We start from the raw sequence: 18,501 nt of genomic DNA on the forward strand, positions 1-18,501 counted from the left end.
AAAAAAAAATGTTTTAAATGGTTATTTAATGAGCATCTCATAATTTTCTTGACCTTTGTATACATTTTTTAATATTTGTAATTTATGAAAGTAAGAAAATGGTGACAATCAGGATAAAATTTTATACAAATAAAAAAACATGCCAATCATTAATCCCAAAACTGGATAAAATCATATGACAAATAAAATTATATAGTACAAAGAGATGTTTGTTAAATCAAATCTTAAACTGACGGACCATTCAATACAACCGCATATTTATTCCTCTCAAAAATTATTTCATGAAAAATATCAAAGAAATTATTTGAATAAAGTTGCTCCCACCACCACCACCTTAACAACTATGTTTTGTCATGGCTTGAACACTTCTCATATTTCATATAATCTTGCACAATTTAAAACATTTTGCGTTTTTTTTTTTTAATTTATAGCGATCATAAACTGATAAAAAAATTTGATTAAAAATATACATCCATTGATATATGGTTACAAAACATTACAAGTTTATACATGAAGTCATAATGAATAAAATTTAGATATTTAAAAAACAGAAATTGTAGAAAATTTTAATTTAAAGAAAATAACAGATAGAATCAAAATGTACGCTGTCAATTTAGATAATCAAATTTATAAAAGTCACTGTATGTATGTCTGTCTGTCTTTTTTTTAATGCATCTCCTCCGAGACAAAAGGTTCTAGAGTTGCGCGAGGCAAGTCAAATGATTGCATTTTTTGTAGACCATTGTTTTATAGGTTTTTAGCTGGTAGAAATAGCTACTAAGGGGTTAAAATTAGGGGCGGGGGGATTGAAACTTGGCAGGCGTAAGTCAACTAAACAGGTTATTTTATATGCATACGCAAATATATACATTTATATGTTAGACTTAGTTTTACTTTGAACTATTTCTTATACATCTAACGATAGTTCAAATTGTAATGACTACAACTAGAGAGCTATGTGTTCTGGTTTCAATTCTAGCTGCTGGCACTTCAAATTTTTCTTTTTTTTTAAACTTCTGAAATCACTACTATATATTGGGTACAATATAATAATCAACAGAGAATTGACTATAATAAATATGAAACCTGCATAGATTAAAATATCATATTTAAGGGTATTTTACAGCTGGGTAACGCAGAGCACCCAGCTAGTTCATTACAGAAATATTTAGAAAATTTAAATCAAATATTGTCAAGAAAAAGAGTCACTTTTAAAAGTTTGATTAAAATTTCTTTTAAAGTGCATGGAACAATTTTTTAAACGTTAAAAATAAAAAGTTGTCATGGGTTTAAACCTATTTCTAGATTTAAGGCTTCTAAAATTTGTACTAGAATTGTCTGCACAGACCCATGGCGCAGTGGTTAGAGTACTTGGAAAAATGCAGTTGTAAAAGTGACATTCTTCTGAAGGTTGAAGGTTCAATCCTCAGTGTAAGTGACTGAAAATACAATTGCGAATTACTTAGGACCTCTATCCAGTCATGGCTGACCATGCGAGAGCATGCTACCCCCCGTGAGGTAAATAAAAGGTTTGAAATTCTGTGCAGATTCCCAAGTTTGGTAAGATACACCTGAAGAAGATCGGAGGTTACATCAACCAAAACGTTGTGAAAATAACACTCAAGATGAGAACAGTAGTCCAAAGAATACAAATAACCAATCCTCATCTCAAAAATTCAGAAACGGAATTTTTGAAATGTTAAAAAATCAAACAAAAGTTGTCAGGGTTTAAAATTTTTTTTTTTGAAAAGCACAGAATGTGAAGAAAATACTTCATTTACAAAATAGTTTGTTAATGTCTTGTGAGTTTCTTTTATTCTAACGCATGCAAGTTGTTACAAGAATTTTATAGCTCTTGTAGAAAAACAGCCCCTAAAAGAACTTGGTTTTAGAACAAAACACAATTCACCATAGAAGAAAGAATTCTATTACGGCACACAATGCTTTTGAAGGTTTGTTAAGAGAACAAAATAGTATTAAAGATCATTAATCTTTCAAAGAGATATCACTTCATCATATTTATATATATCTCTGATATATATAAATATATAGATCTCTGAAGAACTTGCTGCACTAGTAATCCCTCAACAATGAAATGTGAATGATCAATCAGCAAAATCCCACTCCTTGACCGTAGAGGTCCCCAGAACAAACATCTCACTGCACAGATCTTCACTTGTGATGCTTCTGTAGGTATGGCCCTAACCCCTTAAATCTCAGTGGCAATGTGCCTTGCTTAGGATAAATTAAAAAAAGGTATTCTGTTAAGTAAACTACCAAAAAATCGGTAAATTGAGAAAGTTTTGATAACAATTGAGGACAGAAATTTTATATCATGTAAAAAAAAAAAATAAATAAAATAAATAAAAATAATCAGAAATTTGAAGAATTAGAAGAAAAGTTTTTTTGTTTTTTTTTAAACAAAAGCCTTCCATCTTCAAAAAAAAAAAAAGTAAAAAATTTGCAATGCATGGACTACTTAAAGCATCACTTAGTATTATTAGTTTCTTACAATGTATTTTAAAATTAGTTGTACCTATTCAACATTTATTTTCTTATTACTATTTTTTTTTTATAACTTTGCCAAAGTTTTAATGAGATTTTCAAAATTGATATCATTTGATTCAGTAGTTAAACAAATTGTTATAAAACTAATTGTTGTTGCTATGGTAAAATTGCCGTTGTTACGATATAAATATTGTTTTAATCTCTTATAAAAATTATTGGTTGTAAATAGCTCCGAAAACTGTCAACCAATTTAAATGAGGATTTTCTAACCAGTTTAAATAACTTGAAATTCGACAGTTTGAAGGTTTCCAAATTCCTTTCATGTTTTTTCCCCTCCACAAACAACTAACAGAAAGTTGAAATAGTATGTTTACATATCAACTTAAGTACATTCTAGTAGACTTAATTTTTTAATTTAAATTTTTAAATAGGATTTTTAAAATTTGGTTTTATCTTAAGCTATTGTATTTTTTTATTTCAATAAATCGATTAAAAGTAAAATAAAAAAAAAATAAAAATAAAAATTATTTAGAATTTGATTTAATTAACAAAATTCCACACACAGACAAATCTTTATGATGTATGTACCCATAGCGGAACTAAGATGTCATATTCCAAAAATCACATCTTTTCATACAGTACTAAGAAAATCAAAATTTACAATTTTTAGTAATTAAGAAGTTTTAATTATTTTGATTATTTTGAATACAAAATCTCGGTAGTCAAATTGAGTTGTCGCCCTTGAATTTAAAAACAACATGGTGGCTCCTAGCTCGCTTCCTCATAAAATTTGATTTTCTTAGTTTTTAAAATAATAATAAAAAAAACTATTTGATCTATTTAGGTGATTTCCGGAATATGACATCTTCGTTCCATGACAGGTATGTACATCATGAAGATTTGTTTTGTTTTAAATAAGGTTGAATTCTAAATAAGAAATAAATAACTAAATATATAATTATCACAGTTGTGTTTACACAAACGCATACACAAATGTGATCATACAATTTTATTAATATATAAATAATCAAAGATAAAAATAAAGTGGACATAGCGTTTATCACGTATATATACCCCCCACCCCCAGCAATTTTGAATTAATTTTAATTTGAATCCATGTTAAAATTTATTTAAGAAAAAAAAAAAAAAAAAAAAAAAAAAAAAAAAACAATCTTGGTTTAATTTTTGTTATGGGTACTGGTTGTTATTTTTATATTGATATACCACAGTGGATTTTTAACAGCAAACTACACCCTTCCAATAGTTTTGAAGATAAAATTTCAAAAATAGAGAGAGAAAGAGAGTAAATAACAAAAAGTTATACTCCAAAATTCATGATGTTGACCATCTTATAATTTATTCCTTTAATTCAGTTGACTTATACAATTCTTATACAATATATAAAAACTAAATTTCTATACAAGATGGAAACTGGTACAGTATTTGAAATTAATTTGATTGAAACTGAAATATTAAAAGTTATTTGAATACACCTGCTCAACTCACATTCAAGAACTTTCCCCAAAACTTTTTGATCACTAAAAATAATACAAGCCAGAAAAACCTCATTTAAATTCCAGTGTTTTTACATGAATTTGTATAATTCATTGTTAATAAATGTCAGGGTAGATACTATTATATGATTAATAAAAAAAATGATTTAAATAAAAATAATTGTCCAGTAAATATTCTTTTACTCAAAACTTTAAATTGTATTTCTTTAAAATTGTAACGTTTTAGTTAACGGAACAATTTTAAAAATGGATGAAGTTGGAGGTTTTTTGTTTTCTTTTTTACATAAACAACATTAGATTAATCTCCATCTTTTCTGATGAAACAATTTATTTTTTTTTTTTAACATGAGTGAAAGGTGATAACATAAGTACAAACAGGAAATTACTTATATATAAATATATAATATATAAATATATAATATATAAATATACAAATTTGCAACAAAGTCATTTACTTAAAATAATAATAAAAAAAAAAAACATTTAAATTCACTCACAAATCAGACTTCATATATTTGGATGAATTTCAATTCTTATTGAAAGATGGCACCCAATCGAATTTTGGCTTTTAAATACATTTTATATTTCACACATACATTCCGAGAAATGTTAAGAAATCCATAATGAGATCAAAAAATGAAAAATATACACAAAGTTAAAAAAAAATAAATAAATAAATAAAATTTGCATTAAATTTCAAGAACATTAAAAACATGTAAATCAAAAATCACAATTAAAAATTGAAAGTTTTCAAAAATTAATGAAAAAAAAAAATTTTATTTTAATATTTCATTTATAAAGTTTAATCACAATTTAAAATTTCTTTTAATATTTACTGTTTTGATAATTTTAATTTAATGCTTTAAGACTTACGTATTAAAAACAAAGTAAATATACATTATTTTTTTATTTCGAAAAGTGGCTTCAATATGTAAACTTTAAATATTCCTTGAGCAAATAAGTACAATGTTTAGAAAACTAATTTTTGCAAAATAAAAAATATGCATCTATATAATGGGTCGTTTACTAATTGTACAAACATTCTAGATTAATTTGTAAACAGGTTTGCTATTCTGACAAGAAGTCAATATTTGTGATACAAGCTTTAAAGTTTCTAATAATCATTGAAAAAACACTTAATCCTCTAAGCATGCTTGAATTGTGACCACATACATATCTTCCGACAATCAACAATTGTAATTTGAATTTAATGACAAAAAAATTCACACTGAATAATCATATACCCTTAATGTCTAGTTGTCCATTCATATTTAATATGAAATAAGTATTTAAGTATTTCCCACTGTAGACATAAAATCAGTTTAAGTGCGTGTAGAAGGGGAACAGCTTATAAAAATACCTATGCCCCCGCCACACACACACACCCAGTAGGAGGACCTCAAGCAATAAACCAATCTACCTTCTAGGATGGCTTCCTAGGACCCAACTAAACCATACCACATTCAAACATGAGGGCTGCGCACCTAAGCACACTATAACACAGTATCAGAACGTGCCAGTGTTTTATTCAATAGAAGTTTATAGGGAAATCTCTGATCAAAACTACAAAAATCTTACAAATAATTGTTTACCATAATTATAATTGAAATTTAAAAGATACAAGTCCATTGCCATCTATAAGCATAAAAGTGAACACGTGTGTATGTATGTTCGCTTTTTGTGTATGTCTGTAAAAGGCTTTTTTCCGAGAAGCGGTCAATCGGCTCACAACTTAAAACTTTTTATAATCACATATAACTAATTCTGGCGGTATTTTTCTGATCGCGATCGTCGGAAATGTCTGAAAGCAATCAGATTTGATCAATATGGAAATATTTTCCTTATATCAGACAATTGCTATTCAATTTGGACAATCCCCTTTTTATGGGGAGCTGGTTTCTCCCACAACATCTTGGGGAAACAGAAAATAAATAAAAAAAGCTGCCCTGCAGTAAATACTGGCCCGCAGTCAAAGTTGACCTCATTAACACAGGCACCTGCCAATTCTAAATAGTTAAATAAATTCAAACGTGTTTCCGTTAGTATTTTGCGGTGGCCCAATGGTTAACATCACACGTTTTTTTTTCACACTTTAATTTCCAACTTTGCCTCAAGGGTTCGGGTTCGATCCTCATACTTACCTACCAAAATTTTTTTTTTTTATATTTTAACCCCCCCCCCCAGTTTTGATTTACCCAAAACCACACACACCTCCAAACACCTGGACAACGTCAGGTACCCCCCTCCGCTAGTCTATATATATAAAAGGCAAAATGTGTGTGACCATTTCGTGTATGTCTTCAAAAGGCTTTTCTCGCACATGCTCCCGGGGTCGTTACTATCGCTTAAAACTGTGTATATCGGTCCTAGATAATAATATGTAGGATTTGGGAACGCATGTAGCTTATAGATTTACTTACGTCGACTTTTACAAAATTATTGCTATTTTGGCTTCTCGCGTGTTGATTGGGCTTTTTAGTATAAATAAACTGAAACTAAACTCAAACGGACGTTCTCGGCATTGCGCCGGGAAAAACGTCCAGAAAGCAATCAGCTTTGATCAGTTGCGTTGCTATTCAATCTGGACAATTGGGAGCGGCTTTCCCCTACTCCAACATCTGTTGAGGGAAGAAACAGTTAAATTTGGGTAAACAAACCCAAACGCTGCGTGACTTCTATTTGACCTTCTTAATTAGGTCAAATGGAAGCAGCAGAGTTAACTTTTATTGCGCACGCCTGTTTTTATAGTTAAATAACCTGCTTAACGTTGTCTGTCGCCGTGGCTCAATGGTTAACTTAGCATGGTTTTTTTTCACACATTAATTTCCAACTCAAGGGTACGGGTTCGATTCTCATACACTCACCTACCAAAACATTTTTTTTTTATTAAGCCACTTTCATTTCTTTGCCGACTCCTATGATTCTTAACTTAATTATCATTCAGTTGACAACTTTTTGATTGACATTGCTAAATTTGAACGCTTTTCACTTCCTGTGGTGAGTTGGGTCATCTATTGATCCAGTTTAAATCAAATCAGGAAAAAGGGAAGTTTGCAAAGCCAGTCAAATTTCTTTTTAAATAAAAAGACAAAATCACAAATTAATCGCTTTCTGCTGCTATACCCCCTCCTCCTCCTCTCTTTCATCACAGATTAAATTGCATCACTAGTTATGGAATTATTCTCCTGTCTTATATTTCCATTTTTTCCTTTCTTTATTTTTGACTGAATAGAGAAAAACAAAAAAAGAAAGGGTAATAGAAATTGTGTATACAAGAAGAATGGGGGAGGAGTACAGACAAGGCACAGTAGGAGCGGAAATTGCAAAATGCGGCTAATTAAAACAATTAAGTAATATTTTAACATGTATTTTGCGTGATTAAAATGTAAAGAAAAAAGCCTTAGGGAAACAAACCTCGATTTATTTAGATTTAGTATAATAATAATTATTTATTTAGATTTAGTATAATAATAATTATTTATTTAGATTTAGTATAATAATAATTATTTATTTAGATTTAGTATAATAATTATTATTTATTTAGATTTAGTATAATAATTATTATTTATTTAGATTTAGTATAATAATTATTATTTATTTAGATTTAGTATAATAATTATTATGAAAGTTCATTGGTTTTTTTTTTTTTTTTTGCAAATTATAGTTTTAAAAGATTTAATTTTAATAACTTGGTATGAATTTAATTTTTGACCTATTCTCAGATAACAGTTCAGTTATGCAGGCAAACATTTGAAATACAATTGTGAAGAGCAATTCGAAATATAGCAACAAAAAATCATAATGGGTAAATGTAAATAAAAAAAAAATGTGAATAAAAAAAAAATGTCTTTATTTGTTTCTAAAAAGTTCCAAAATTATTTTTCAAAAGGAACATGACGTGTTGGGATTATGATAACAACAACATTGCAAATATTCATGTCAATTATCAGCATAACCACATGTGGTAGACATTTCTAAAATAAAATTCTATGAAAATTCCAATCAATTTCAGTTACATCCTTATCATAATTAGATTTTATAACAGTCATGGTTTTGCCCTGTTAAAAACCATGTTTTATTATTCTAAACTTTCAGTTAGATGGGGTTACAGCTAAAGTATCTCTTCATATGAACACATTTTATTTATAAAATGTGTTCATATAATTTATTCACATTATAGGACAAGTTTAAATCATTCAAATTTAGTTACTTTTTTTTCTTAAAAAAGAAAAAAAAAAAAATTCTATACATCTATAAAAGTCACCCATGGCGCAGTGGTTAGAGTACTTGGTAAAATTAATTGTAAAAATGATATTCTCCTGAAGGTTGAAGGTTCAATTCTCAGTGTGGGTGACCGAAAAATACAATTGCAAATTATTTAGGACCTCTATCCAGTCTTGACTGACGGAACAAGAGCATGCTACCCCGTGAAATAAAAAGGTCCGTTTGAAATTCCAAAGTTTGACAAACATTTCAGAGTTCAATAAAATACACCTCAAGGTTAGAGGTTACATTGACTGAAACATTGTGAAAATCACACTCAAGATGAGAACAGTGGCCCAATGAATCCAAATAATAGAAATAAGATTTATTTTCTATTTCTTTTAAGTTAACGGGGAAATTTGAGAAACCCGGCATAGAATGGAGTTTATCTAGCACTAAACAACCAGTTCTGAACAAGATTAAAATCTTCCTGGTAGCACCTTGTATGTAATGTGCTCTTTCATAAATACAGTTGTACTTGTGAAGGGAGAGCACATTACAAAGTGTCAGCCAGTGCTAACTGTGTAGAGAGACAGAAATAAGTGGTCATGGTTAGCATGTGTCAGATGTAAGGAAATGATGGCACATGAAACTTGGACCATTTGAGTACAAGGCAAGGGCGGATATGAAAATTTAGGTGCTGTTGGCAGTCCAAAATGGCTGAATAAAAGGCAACAGATTCTTTTGGTCCAGCAAGTTTTCTTTTGGACGCTACGTTGTTCATATATGTTTTGCTGTTGGTGTGAAGAGAACTGCTTTTGTTGCTGCTTATGTAGAGTGCAAACACGAGTAAAGAGAAGAAAATAATCCAATTTGAGTGCGTGTTCATTCAACTCAAAATAATTGACATGATTGAAATGTGAATTAATTACATAAACACATCGTTCAGTCACATAAATCAGAAACAGATCGTTCAAAACATTTAAATGTTTTTAATTTTTATAACAAAATGAAAAACAATTGAAAATTAGGCACAAGGCCATCATTGTTTAAGAGATTAGGGGAGGTGGGATGTAGTCATATAACACTTTGTCAATTTTTCTAAACTTACTCTATATAATCTTAATCATCATAATACCCCATTCACGATGGACTTTAAACTTCCTTAAAATATCCCAAAGCAATTTTAAGATTAATTTTTTTTACTTAAAGAAATATGGGACTTAAAAAAAACCTATCAAGGAACTTTATTGTAATATTGTAAGGCTCTTAAATAACCTTTTTATTATATACTAGCGAGGGGTACCCGGCGTTGCCCGGTTTTTTTCGGGGTATGTGAAAAAAACCCGAAGCGTTGACGACGCGCAGTTGGAAAATAGTAAAGTGTGAAAAAAAAACAAAACAGGTGCGCGTTTTTGATTGACGTGACGGCGATAGGTATTCAGCAGTTATTTTGTGCGGGACAGTTTTGAATAAATGGGTTTGTTTGTTTTTAAAAACCCGCTCCCTCATCTCAAAATGAAAGCTAGTCTGATATGACAAAGTCGACATTGACCAAACTGGCTCTGGGCCTGCGATTAGAGTCGAGGTTCGCTTTTTTTATACCGAAAAGCGAATGTAACGTGTGCCGATGCGGGAAATGTGGAATAATTAACGTCTGAAAGTCAATAAAATTAAATAGAGAGGCGAGCTCCATGGATAATTCGTAGATATTACAATTTATAGATGATATAAAAAGTTTCAAAAAGTTGTGAAGCGAGCAAGCGCTTCTTTGAAAGAAGCCTTTCGTGGACATCGAGGAAAAGCGAACATACATACACACATACATTTTCGCTTTTATATATATAGATTACTATTTTTATTAGAATCCTTTGAGACGAGTAATTCTTACATTTATTTATTTGCAGACATCTTCGTAGTTGTTGTTTCAACAGGTTTCAGCCAACTATTCCTCTGACCTTCTTTAAGTGGTTAACCGCAACAGGATATGAATATAATACCATTCAGTATGGACCCAACGATAGAAGATGAGATAAGAACAAAAACTTGGATTTTTAAGACCAAAAAATCCAACTTTGATCGCCTTTCAGGGCCTGTGGCGCAGTGGATAGAGGCGTTGAATCTCTACAGTTCCAGGTGAGCACTGGAGACAGCGGTTTCAATCCTACCCAAAGCAGACCAGAGGATTAGTTGGCCGAAACGTGGTGAAACAACAACTATAAAGATGAGAATAACAATCTGCAAATAAATAAATAAAAAAAATCTAATTTATTAGGTCCTGCATTGTCTACCAAGCTTCAACCTCTGTTGCATCACCGGGATGTTTCTTTCTTGTGCTTGTTTTATACTTGTAAAACAGGGAAGAAACATTGCTATTATGTGTCAGAATGTCTTCTGATTAACCCTCTCAAAGTAAATACCCTCCGACAAACCCGATTAACAGCAAAATCACATCTCTTCACTGTACGTTTACAGATGTCAGAAAACTAATCTTATAGCTTCTTTTCTCGGACCACTTTCCTTTAGAATTCCCTATGCATTTCCCCTGACTGTACACCAACATGCAGAAATTTAGATATAATGTCAACAAACATCTTGCTACACAATTCTCCACTAAGAATGCTTCCTATAAATCTGATCCCTCACCACAGTAAACTCTTCGGTATCTGTGGAAATATGCCTTGTTTAGGATGAATTAAATGTTTCAGAAAAGAAAAACGCTGCTGCTTGATATAACAGATACATAGAGCAACATAAACATTTTGCCATTTGTCAGATTACACAAGGAAAAAGTCAGTGTCTTGTTTAAATTATGGCTAATACTAAGATGTCAGTTAACTGCTAGAAATCATTTGAATATGTACTGAATTATCTCCCTTTGTGTTACATGAAAATGAAGAGCCAATGCAATGGTATTAGAAATAATAATGCAAGAAGATTTAAATGTATTATTGGAATGCAATGTAAATTGAATTTTTGTGGCAGTTAAAAAATAATATATATTCTATATATTGTGTCGTGAGAAAAATATTAAATTAGGGGATCTTTTCTGGTTTTGCAATAAACTTTGACCCAGATTTTTTGAAAACCTTTTTTGCTAATAAAAAGTGTTGAGACAATTTATTGGAATCGGAAAAATCTGAACTTTTGGGTTATCGGAAAAATTTGTGCCTATTTTCCGATACCAAAAAAACAATTCAGTTTTATTTGATTTTGTTTAAAGCCAAATTTTCCACTGTTTATTTAGTTTAAATTACCAGTAAAACTTAAATCTACAGATGATCGCCAACAAGTGTGTTTTTACGCATGGGAAAATACATGCACATTTAACCTATGTTTGTTTTTACAGTAATCGGGACAAGTAATAACTCTCTATAGTTAAATATTTAGATATTTATAAAGTATCAGAATCTGGAAAATATTGGAATCGCTCCATCACTCATAATAACTAAGAAAAATGAAACCATAGTCGAATTTTATTATCTTGGGGTGAATTAATTTGAAATGATGAAAAAGGTTCTAATCTGTATTATTCAAACTAATTCTCTTCTCGTTGTTTTGGTAAAATTTCAGCTGATGCAATCTTTGACCATCTCCAGGTGCTTTCTTCGAGCGAGGGAATTTTTAATGTCAAACTCAAAATCTATACATTTCGAACCGAATACTCATAGTCAGTTATGGCTGATCAAACAAGAACAATCTACCCATATGGATTGTATAGAGAGTTCAGTTTGCAATTCTGTACAAGGTCTTGAGTTTGTCAAAAATTCCTGAATTCGAAAAGATGCCCTTGAAAAAGGCTGGCAGTTAGATTGGTCAAATCATTGCGAAAATAACCATATGAAAATAAAAATAATACAAATTATTAATAGTCATCTTAAAAATTCTAAGCCTCCCCCTCCCCTGGAATCACCATTTATTAAGGCCTGAAGACCATTTGAGGATAAAAGTTAATGAATGTAAGTTGGTAGTGTAGTAATTGTCAATGGTGTAAATTGGTAGAATTTGATTATTTATGAGGACGGCTCAACAAGAACTTGTTTACATTGGATTTGAAGGTTACCATGTATTCAACTGAGAAGGCCAGCGGAACAGTGTTCCACAGGCAGGCAGTTCTGAGAGAGCTTTGTTCATGGAATCTGTGTTTAGATTTAGGCACAGATAGAGAGTGGGGGGAAATCGGATATAGTGGTTGTAACTAGTCAAGTGTTTTTTGCGAAAGTTTGGGGGTGAGGGGGAACCATAGATTGGAGCTCAGTCAAGTACTTATGAAAATAATGATAGAGCTAAGAGAGGCTTGCAATGTCTTCTGTGGAAGAGAAAAGGGCATCACCTACTAGATTTCAAAGTCGGTTTTGAACCCCCTCAAGACTGGAGAGGATGCGCCGAGCAGCTCCTTGTTCAGATGTGGCAATAGTACTCCACTTTAAGGCAAATAATTAGACTTAAACAGATAAACACGATGCGTAACAAGCACTTTTATAAGCAAGTCTTCAAGGTTGGTTTAATCTTTACTACAGGAAACGTGTCTGAGAAAACGAGAACAATCTATGCCCACTGATTTAATAAAGTGTTCAGTTTGAAATTCTGTAGAAGTTCCAGAGTTAGACAAAAATTCCCAGAAGTTTGAATAGATGAACCTGATGAAGGTCACATCAGTTGAGATGTTATGAAAATAACAACCTTGATAGAGTTCAAAACCAACATCGTAATCTAGTAGGTGATGCCTTTTCTTTTCCCTGCAACCTCTTTCCCACAGAAACATTGCGAGCATGTCTCTGCTCTATCGTTATTTTCATGGCAAGTGTTCGATTGAGCTCCAATTTATGGTCCCTCTTTGCCAAGCTTTAAAAACAAAAGAAAAACTCAACTAACTACAACCACTATCAATAATTTTCCGCATTCTATCTGTGCCTAAATCTTAACGCAGATTCTATAAACAAAGTTTATTTCCTAGAACTGCCTGCATGTGGAACACTGTTCCATTAGTTTGCTTCCCAGTTGAATACAACATGGTAGCTTTCAAGTCCAATGTAACTTGCTGAGCCGTTCACTTAAATAATTCAAATTCTACCCAATCTATTATTACCAAACTATCACCTTACATTCATTAACTTTTAACTTCGATTGTGGCCTTTTGTAAAAAAAGAGGATAAAATAAATAATGCTAACGTTATATATATATATATATATATCATACCTAAAGAGATAGCTTTAACTCGTTCATTTGAGGAATATATATAAAAACATAATGTAATAATTTTTTTGGAACTAAGAAAAAAAAAAAAAGAAAGACTAAGATTGATGGTTCTTCAGTCAAGAATAAGATATTTTACTTAAATGGATTATTCAGAATTCAGATGAGGTTGTTATTCTCAAGTTTCAGCCGATATAACCTCCGATCTTCTTTAAGTGAATCTTAGGCTGAACTTGAAACCAATACAAAAATTTCAAACTGAACTCTTAAACCAACAAGGGTGGATTGTTCTTATTCTATTAGTCATGACTGATTAGCAGTGTTAGTTATGTTATCCTTAGTTATTATTGCCAGTAGTAAGGTTCTGTAGTGCAATGGTTAAAAGCACCGATTAGCAATCAATCTGAATTGACAGTCTTCTGGAGGTTGAGGGTTCAATCACTACTACAAGTGACAATAAGAATAACATAATTAACACTTCTCTCCAGTCATGAGAACAATCTAACCTCGTGGATTAAACCTTTACCGCCAGAATGTTTTTTTTTTTTTAATCATGAAACACACTCGTGACGAACGTTAGTGAGCAACCAACGCACGAACATAAACTCCTCATTCACTTGTTGAATCATGCATAGATTTATACTTTGAAGACCAGTTGGGCTGACAGGCCATGAGAGAAAGAAATATTTCCTTTTTGAAAAGCGACTTGAAAGTAGAATTTGGCGGTAAAAGATTAAAGAAAAGGTTTAGTTGAAAATTCTGTAAGGTTCGAGTTGGCCATAAAGATTCCACCAGTTTGAATAGATAGAGAGCTTTAACTCGTTCATATATAATATATATATATATATATATATATATATAAAAACAAATTTACATGCTTGTGATACTGGACATGCTAATGTTTCAGACAAATGGTCGGTTAAAACCAAAAGTCTTTGTCAGGCAATTTAATGATTTTTTTTCCACAGAAGAAACCATTTATTAAGTTGCCTGGCGAAGACTTTTGGTTTTAACCAACCAGTTGTCTGAAACATTAGCATGTTCAGTGTCGCGATTATGTAAATTTGTTTATATTAATAAAAATATATCTTGCTCTTCTTTTATTGAACAATCTTAAGAACTTTGTTAACCTCATTAGTTATCACTTTTGAATACCTTTAACCTCGTGTGTGTGTGTGCTAATTTTATTAAAAACTTTTATAAATATTTTTACAAAATATAAGATAATAAATTTAACTGAATGATTGAACATATAATTTGTCCTTATTAAGAATTCAACGTAATTAAAAAAAAATAAAAATAGACAAATCTTTATGATGTACATACTCTCCGCAGAACGAAGATGTCATATTCCAAAAATCACGTAAATTGATCAAGTATTTTTTTTTTAACTAAGAAAATCAAATTTTATGATGAGCGGCGTGGAAGCCACCATGTTTTAGAAGGTGTTAAAATTCAAGGGTGACAACTCAATTTGACTATCGAGATTTTGTTTTCAAAATAAATGACTAAAAATCTTAAATTTTGATTTTCTTAGTTAACCATTTATGACCTGATTTATGATATAGATTAAAAAAATTTGTTTAAAGGATAATGATACTATGATTGTCTTCAAACTGGAAAAATAATAAAGTTCAATAGTTAAATACCACTGAAAATTTTTGCATTTCATAAACTTACCTTTATTATACATCGTGTTTGAAAAAAGTGTTAATGACAACAAACAAAATCTTCCACTCTCTGAGACAGATGGCGGCATCCTAAATGTAAACAATGGATAGTTGTAATCTGGAGGTATCTGGCATCTACCCAGATACTGAAATAATACGTACAAGGCATGTTTTAATCAATTCCAACTTTATGCCATTATATTAGTTTAATCAGGTCATAAAGGGTTAAAAAAAAAAATAAAATAAAATAGAACTACTTGATCAATTTACATGATTTTTGGAACATGACATCTTTGTTTCATGATAAGTATGGACATCATAAGATTTTTCTGTATTTTTGTTGATTTTTTTTTTTTTTTTTTTTTTTTTTAAATTAAATGTAATTCTAAATATGAACTAAAACTGTACATGCAAGTTAAAATGTGGGATACATGAATGTAATTTAAAATGTTCACATGGGATGATAATTTGCAATTTCATGCCAAAAATGATTTAGCAGATTACAAACACATTGTCTGATGATCATATTGGGCATGAAGCTGCCAGTTACTAAACAAACCCAACCTATTTTCTACAGATTTTATATATAATACTATTGCAGAAAGAAAAAAAAAAAAAAAAGAAAAAAAAAGGAAAGCTTACTTTGACAATTTGAGATCCTGTCTAGATTTTTCATCGTTTGTCAGTTCATCGCTAGAATCTTCATCTTCATCGTCATCTTCCTCCTCATCTTCCTCGTCCTCCTCATCTTTATCATCATCCTCCTCCTCCTCTGGTATATCATCATCTGAAAGATCTTCTTCCTCAGATGATACATCGTCGTCATCGTTATCATCTTCGGAGTCATCCTCGTCCTCTTCGGACACTTGCTGGCGTTTAGACTTTTTAGACTTGGGCGATTCCAGTTCTTGCATCTTGAGCTTGGTTTTCTTGTTCAGATCTGCCCATTTCGATCTGGCCATTTTCGGCAGACTTTTTTTGCAAGAACCGTCAGAGATATCTTTGTCTGGCGAACTATCACTGTCTGAGCCTTCAGCATCACTGATCAGTTTGAGGCAAAATTTCTTGTGTAATCGTTCCTGTTGGTTCCTGGGCAGCAACTGAAATTTGGCAGCATCAACTCTTAACGTCGGTTTCTGTTTTTTGGTCAGATTTTTGGGAGTCAAGACTTCTTTGCCAACCCTCACCTTCTTTTTGTTTAGCAAATGGTTGGCGCCTTTCAACCGTTCAGCCATCAACTTCTTGCGGGTTTTGTTTTTTAATTCAGGTTCTCCAAGCTCATAAATACACACACCACCCTGATCGTCATAATTTGCCGATATTTTCTGTCGAGATTTCTTCCCTTTGGTACAAGCATCCTCGTATGAAGATTTCTTAGATTTATTTTTTACCCCACTCATTGGCGCCAACTCTGAATCAAGGTTTTGTTTCTTCAACTTTCGCAACTTTGATTTTAGTTTCTTTTGCATTTCTAAGTGTTCTTTCTTGCTGTTCTTTTCATCGGAGTCAGATTCAAGGCCACCATTTTTCAGTAGCTTTCTCTTTTTTTTGGCTGGCAAGATTGATTCTTCATCTTTTAGTTTGTACCGACGGGACGGAGCTGAGAGGTGTTTAAGAATCTTTTCATTAAGAGAATCCCTTTTGATCGCACGCCAATATTTGTCGGAACTGTCCAAGACTTCCGGGTCAGAATTTTCATTTGCCAGCTTCCTCTTTTTCTTACTGGACATTCTCGGGCCATTGTGGGTGATTGAAACAATTTTACTCATGGCCTTTCTGTTGCTATTCTTTGTTCCGTGGGGAGACATTGTAAACGATGGACAAGACTTAAGAGTTGCTACAAGTTCATTATAATCTAAGAGCGATTAGAAAAAGCCGCCACAATGCGCAGCTAGCGCATCTTTGGTGTTTCACAAAAAAAATCTGAAAAATAAAAAAAATAAAAAAAGTTCAGGATATACAAGAACAAAAAGTAACAAAAAAAATATTAAAATGGCTTAAAATATTTTTATACATAAACATTGATGATCTAAACAAAAAAAACAGTAAACGAGGCATAAAAAAAAAAAAATGATTAAGTTCAGCATTTACCCCCCCCCCCCAGCCCCAAAAGTCCCCAGGGGACTCCAAATCCTGGTGAAAATTGACAAACGGTGCAGTTTTAAGCCTTAACATATGTAAATTTGAGTTCTGCACCATGCAAAAAAAAAAAAATGACTAAGTTCATCATTTGCCCCTCTCCCCATTTAGTCCCAAGAGTTCCCAATGCCTTAACATGTTTAAATTTGAGTTCAGCACCATGCAAAACTGCTAAATACACCTACAACTTAGGAAAATATGGTAAAATAGTCCCAAAAATGAAGTGTTTTTATTAACCCTAAAAGAGCCCCTGGTTCACACCCAAGAGTTATCACAAAGTATAGACAACCAAAATTATATGAAAATCAGTTAGTTACAACTTTTCAGAAAGTTTTATAAAAATCCAAGCTATCAATTTTTTTAATAAGCACAAAAGTGTCAATTTTAGCCATTTAACCCGAAGGGCACTCCTAGGGGGACAACTGGAATTTTCCTGGAAAATCAGTTCTGTTACTTTTTTTACTCATATCCTATTTAATACTTGAGCAAAATTTTTAAAAATTTCAAAGCGTAGTTATTGAGAAAAGTGAGGACAGACTAACGGACAAACGTGAATTTACAGGTCCACGCTCCTTTTGTTGGGGGACCAAAAATCTTTCAATTTTTTTAAAATTTGACTAAAAATAAAATATTTTGTGCATTACATGCTTGGAAAGTTTTCCTTTCTTTAAGACCATATGCGTTTAGTCATTTTTTTTAATACTACTTTTTCAGGAAAAATTCTTTATCTATATATATATATATATATATATATATATATATATAAAGGCAAAATGTGTGTGACCATTTCATGTATGTCTCGCAAAGGCTTTTTTCGACGACACTCCCGGGGGGACGGGGGTTATGATCGCTTAGAACTGTTTATATACCCCCTAGATAATAATATCTAGGATTTGGGAACGTGTGTAGCGTCTAGATTTATTTACGTCGATTTTTACAAATATATTGCTATTTCAGCCCGTCTTGTGTTCGTTCAGCTTTTTTGTATAAAAAGCGAAACTTATTCAAAGCTAAGCGCCACTGTTCCCGGCAATCGCACCGGGAAACGTCCAAAAGCAATCAGCTTTGATCAATGTGGAGCCAAACTCCATATATCAGACAATTGCTATTCAATCTTGACAATTGGGAGATAGTTTCCCCCTCCCCAACATCTTGGGGAAAAAACCAGTCAAAGTTGGGTAAACAAACCCAAAAGCTGCCCTGCAGCAAAAGTTAAGTCTGCTCCTTCTATTTGGACTCATTAATGAGGTCAAATAGAAGCAGTAGAGTT

The 18,501-nt window shown here is 31.7% G+C and overlaps 1 protein-coding gene across 4 annotated transcripts in view; it reads right to left on the bottom strand.

Annotated features, from left to right (window-relative positions):
• LOC145252808 (polynucleotide 5'-hydroxyl-kinase NOL9-like) overlaps positions 1-18,501 on the bottom strand; it is a 115,994-nt gene that overhangs the window by 65,502 nt on the left and 31,991 nt on the right. For all 4 annotated transcript variants that reach the window (XM_080112766.1, XM_080112767.1, XM_080112764.1 and 1 more), the window contains one exon: positions 15,735-17,015. In XM_080112766.1, the coding sequence (XP_079968892.1) occupies positions 15,735-16,900 (1,166 nt within the window). In that variant the 5' untranslated portion in view covers positions 16,901-17,015. The remainder of the gene's footprint in view (positions 1-15,734; positions 17,016-18,501) is intronic.

The sequence above is a fragment of the Euprymna scolopes genome, chromosome 29 (assembly GCF_053919585.1).
Source record: "Euprymna scolopes isolate OS-2025 chromosome 29, ASM5391958v1, whole genome shotgun sequence".
Classification (NCBI taxonomy): domain Eukaryota; kingdom Metazoa; phylum Mollusca; class Cephalopoda; order Sepiida; family Sepiolidae; genus Euprymna; species Euprymna scolopes.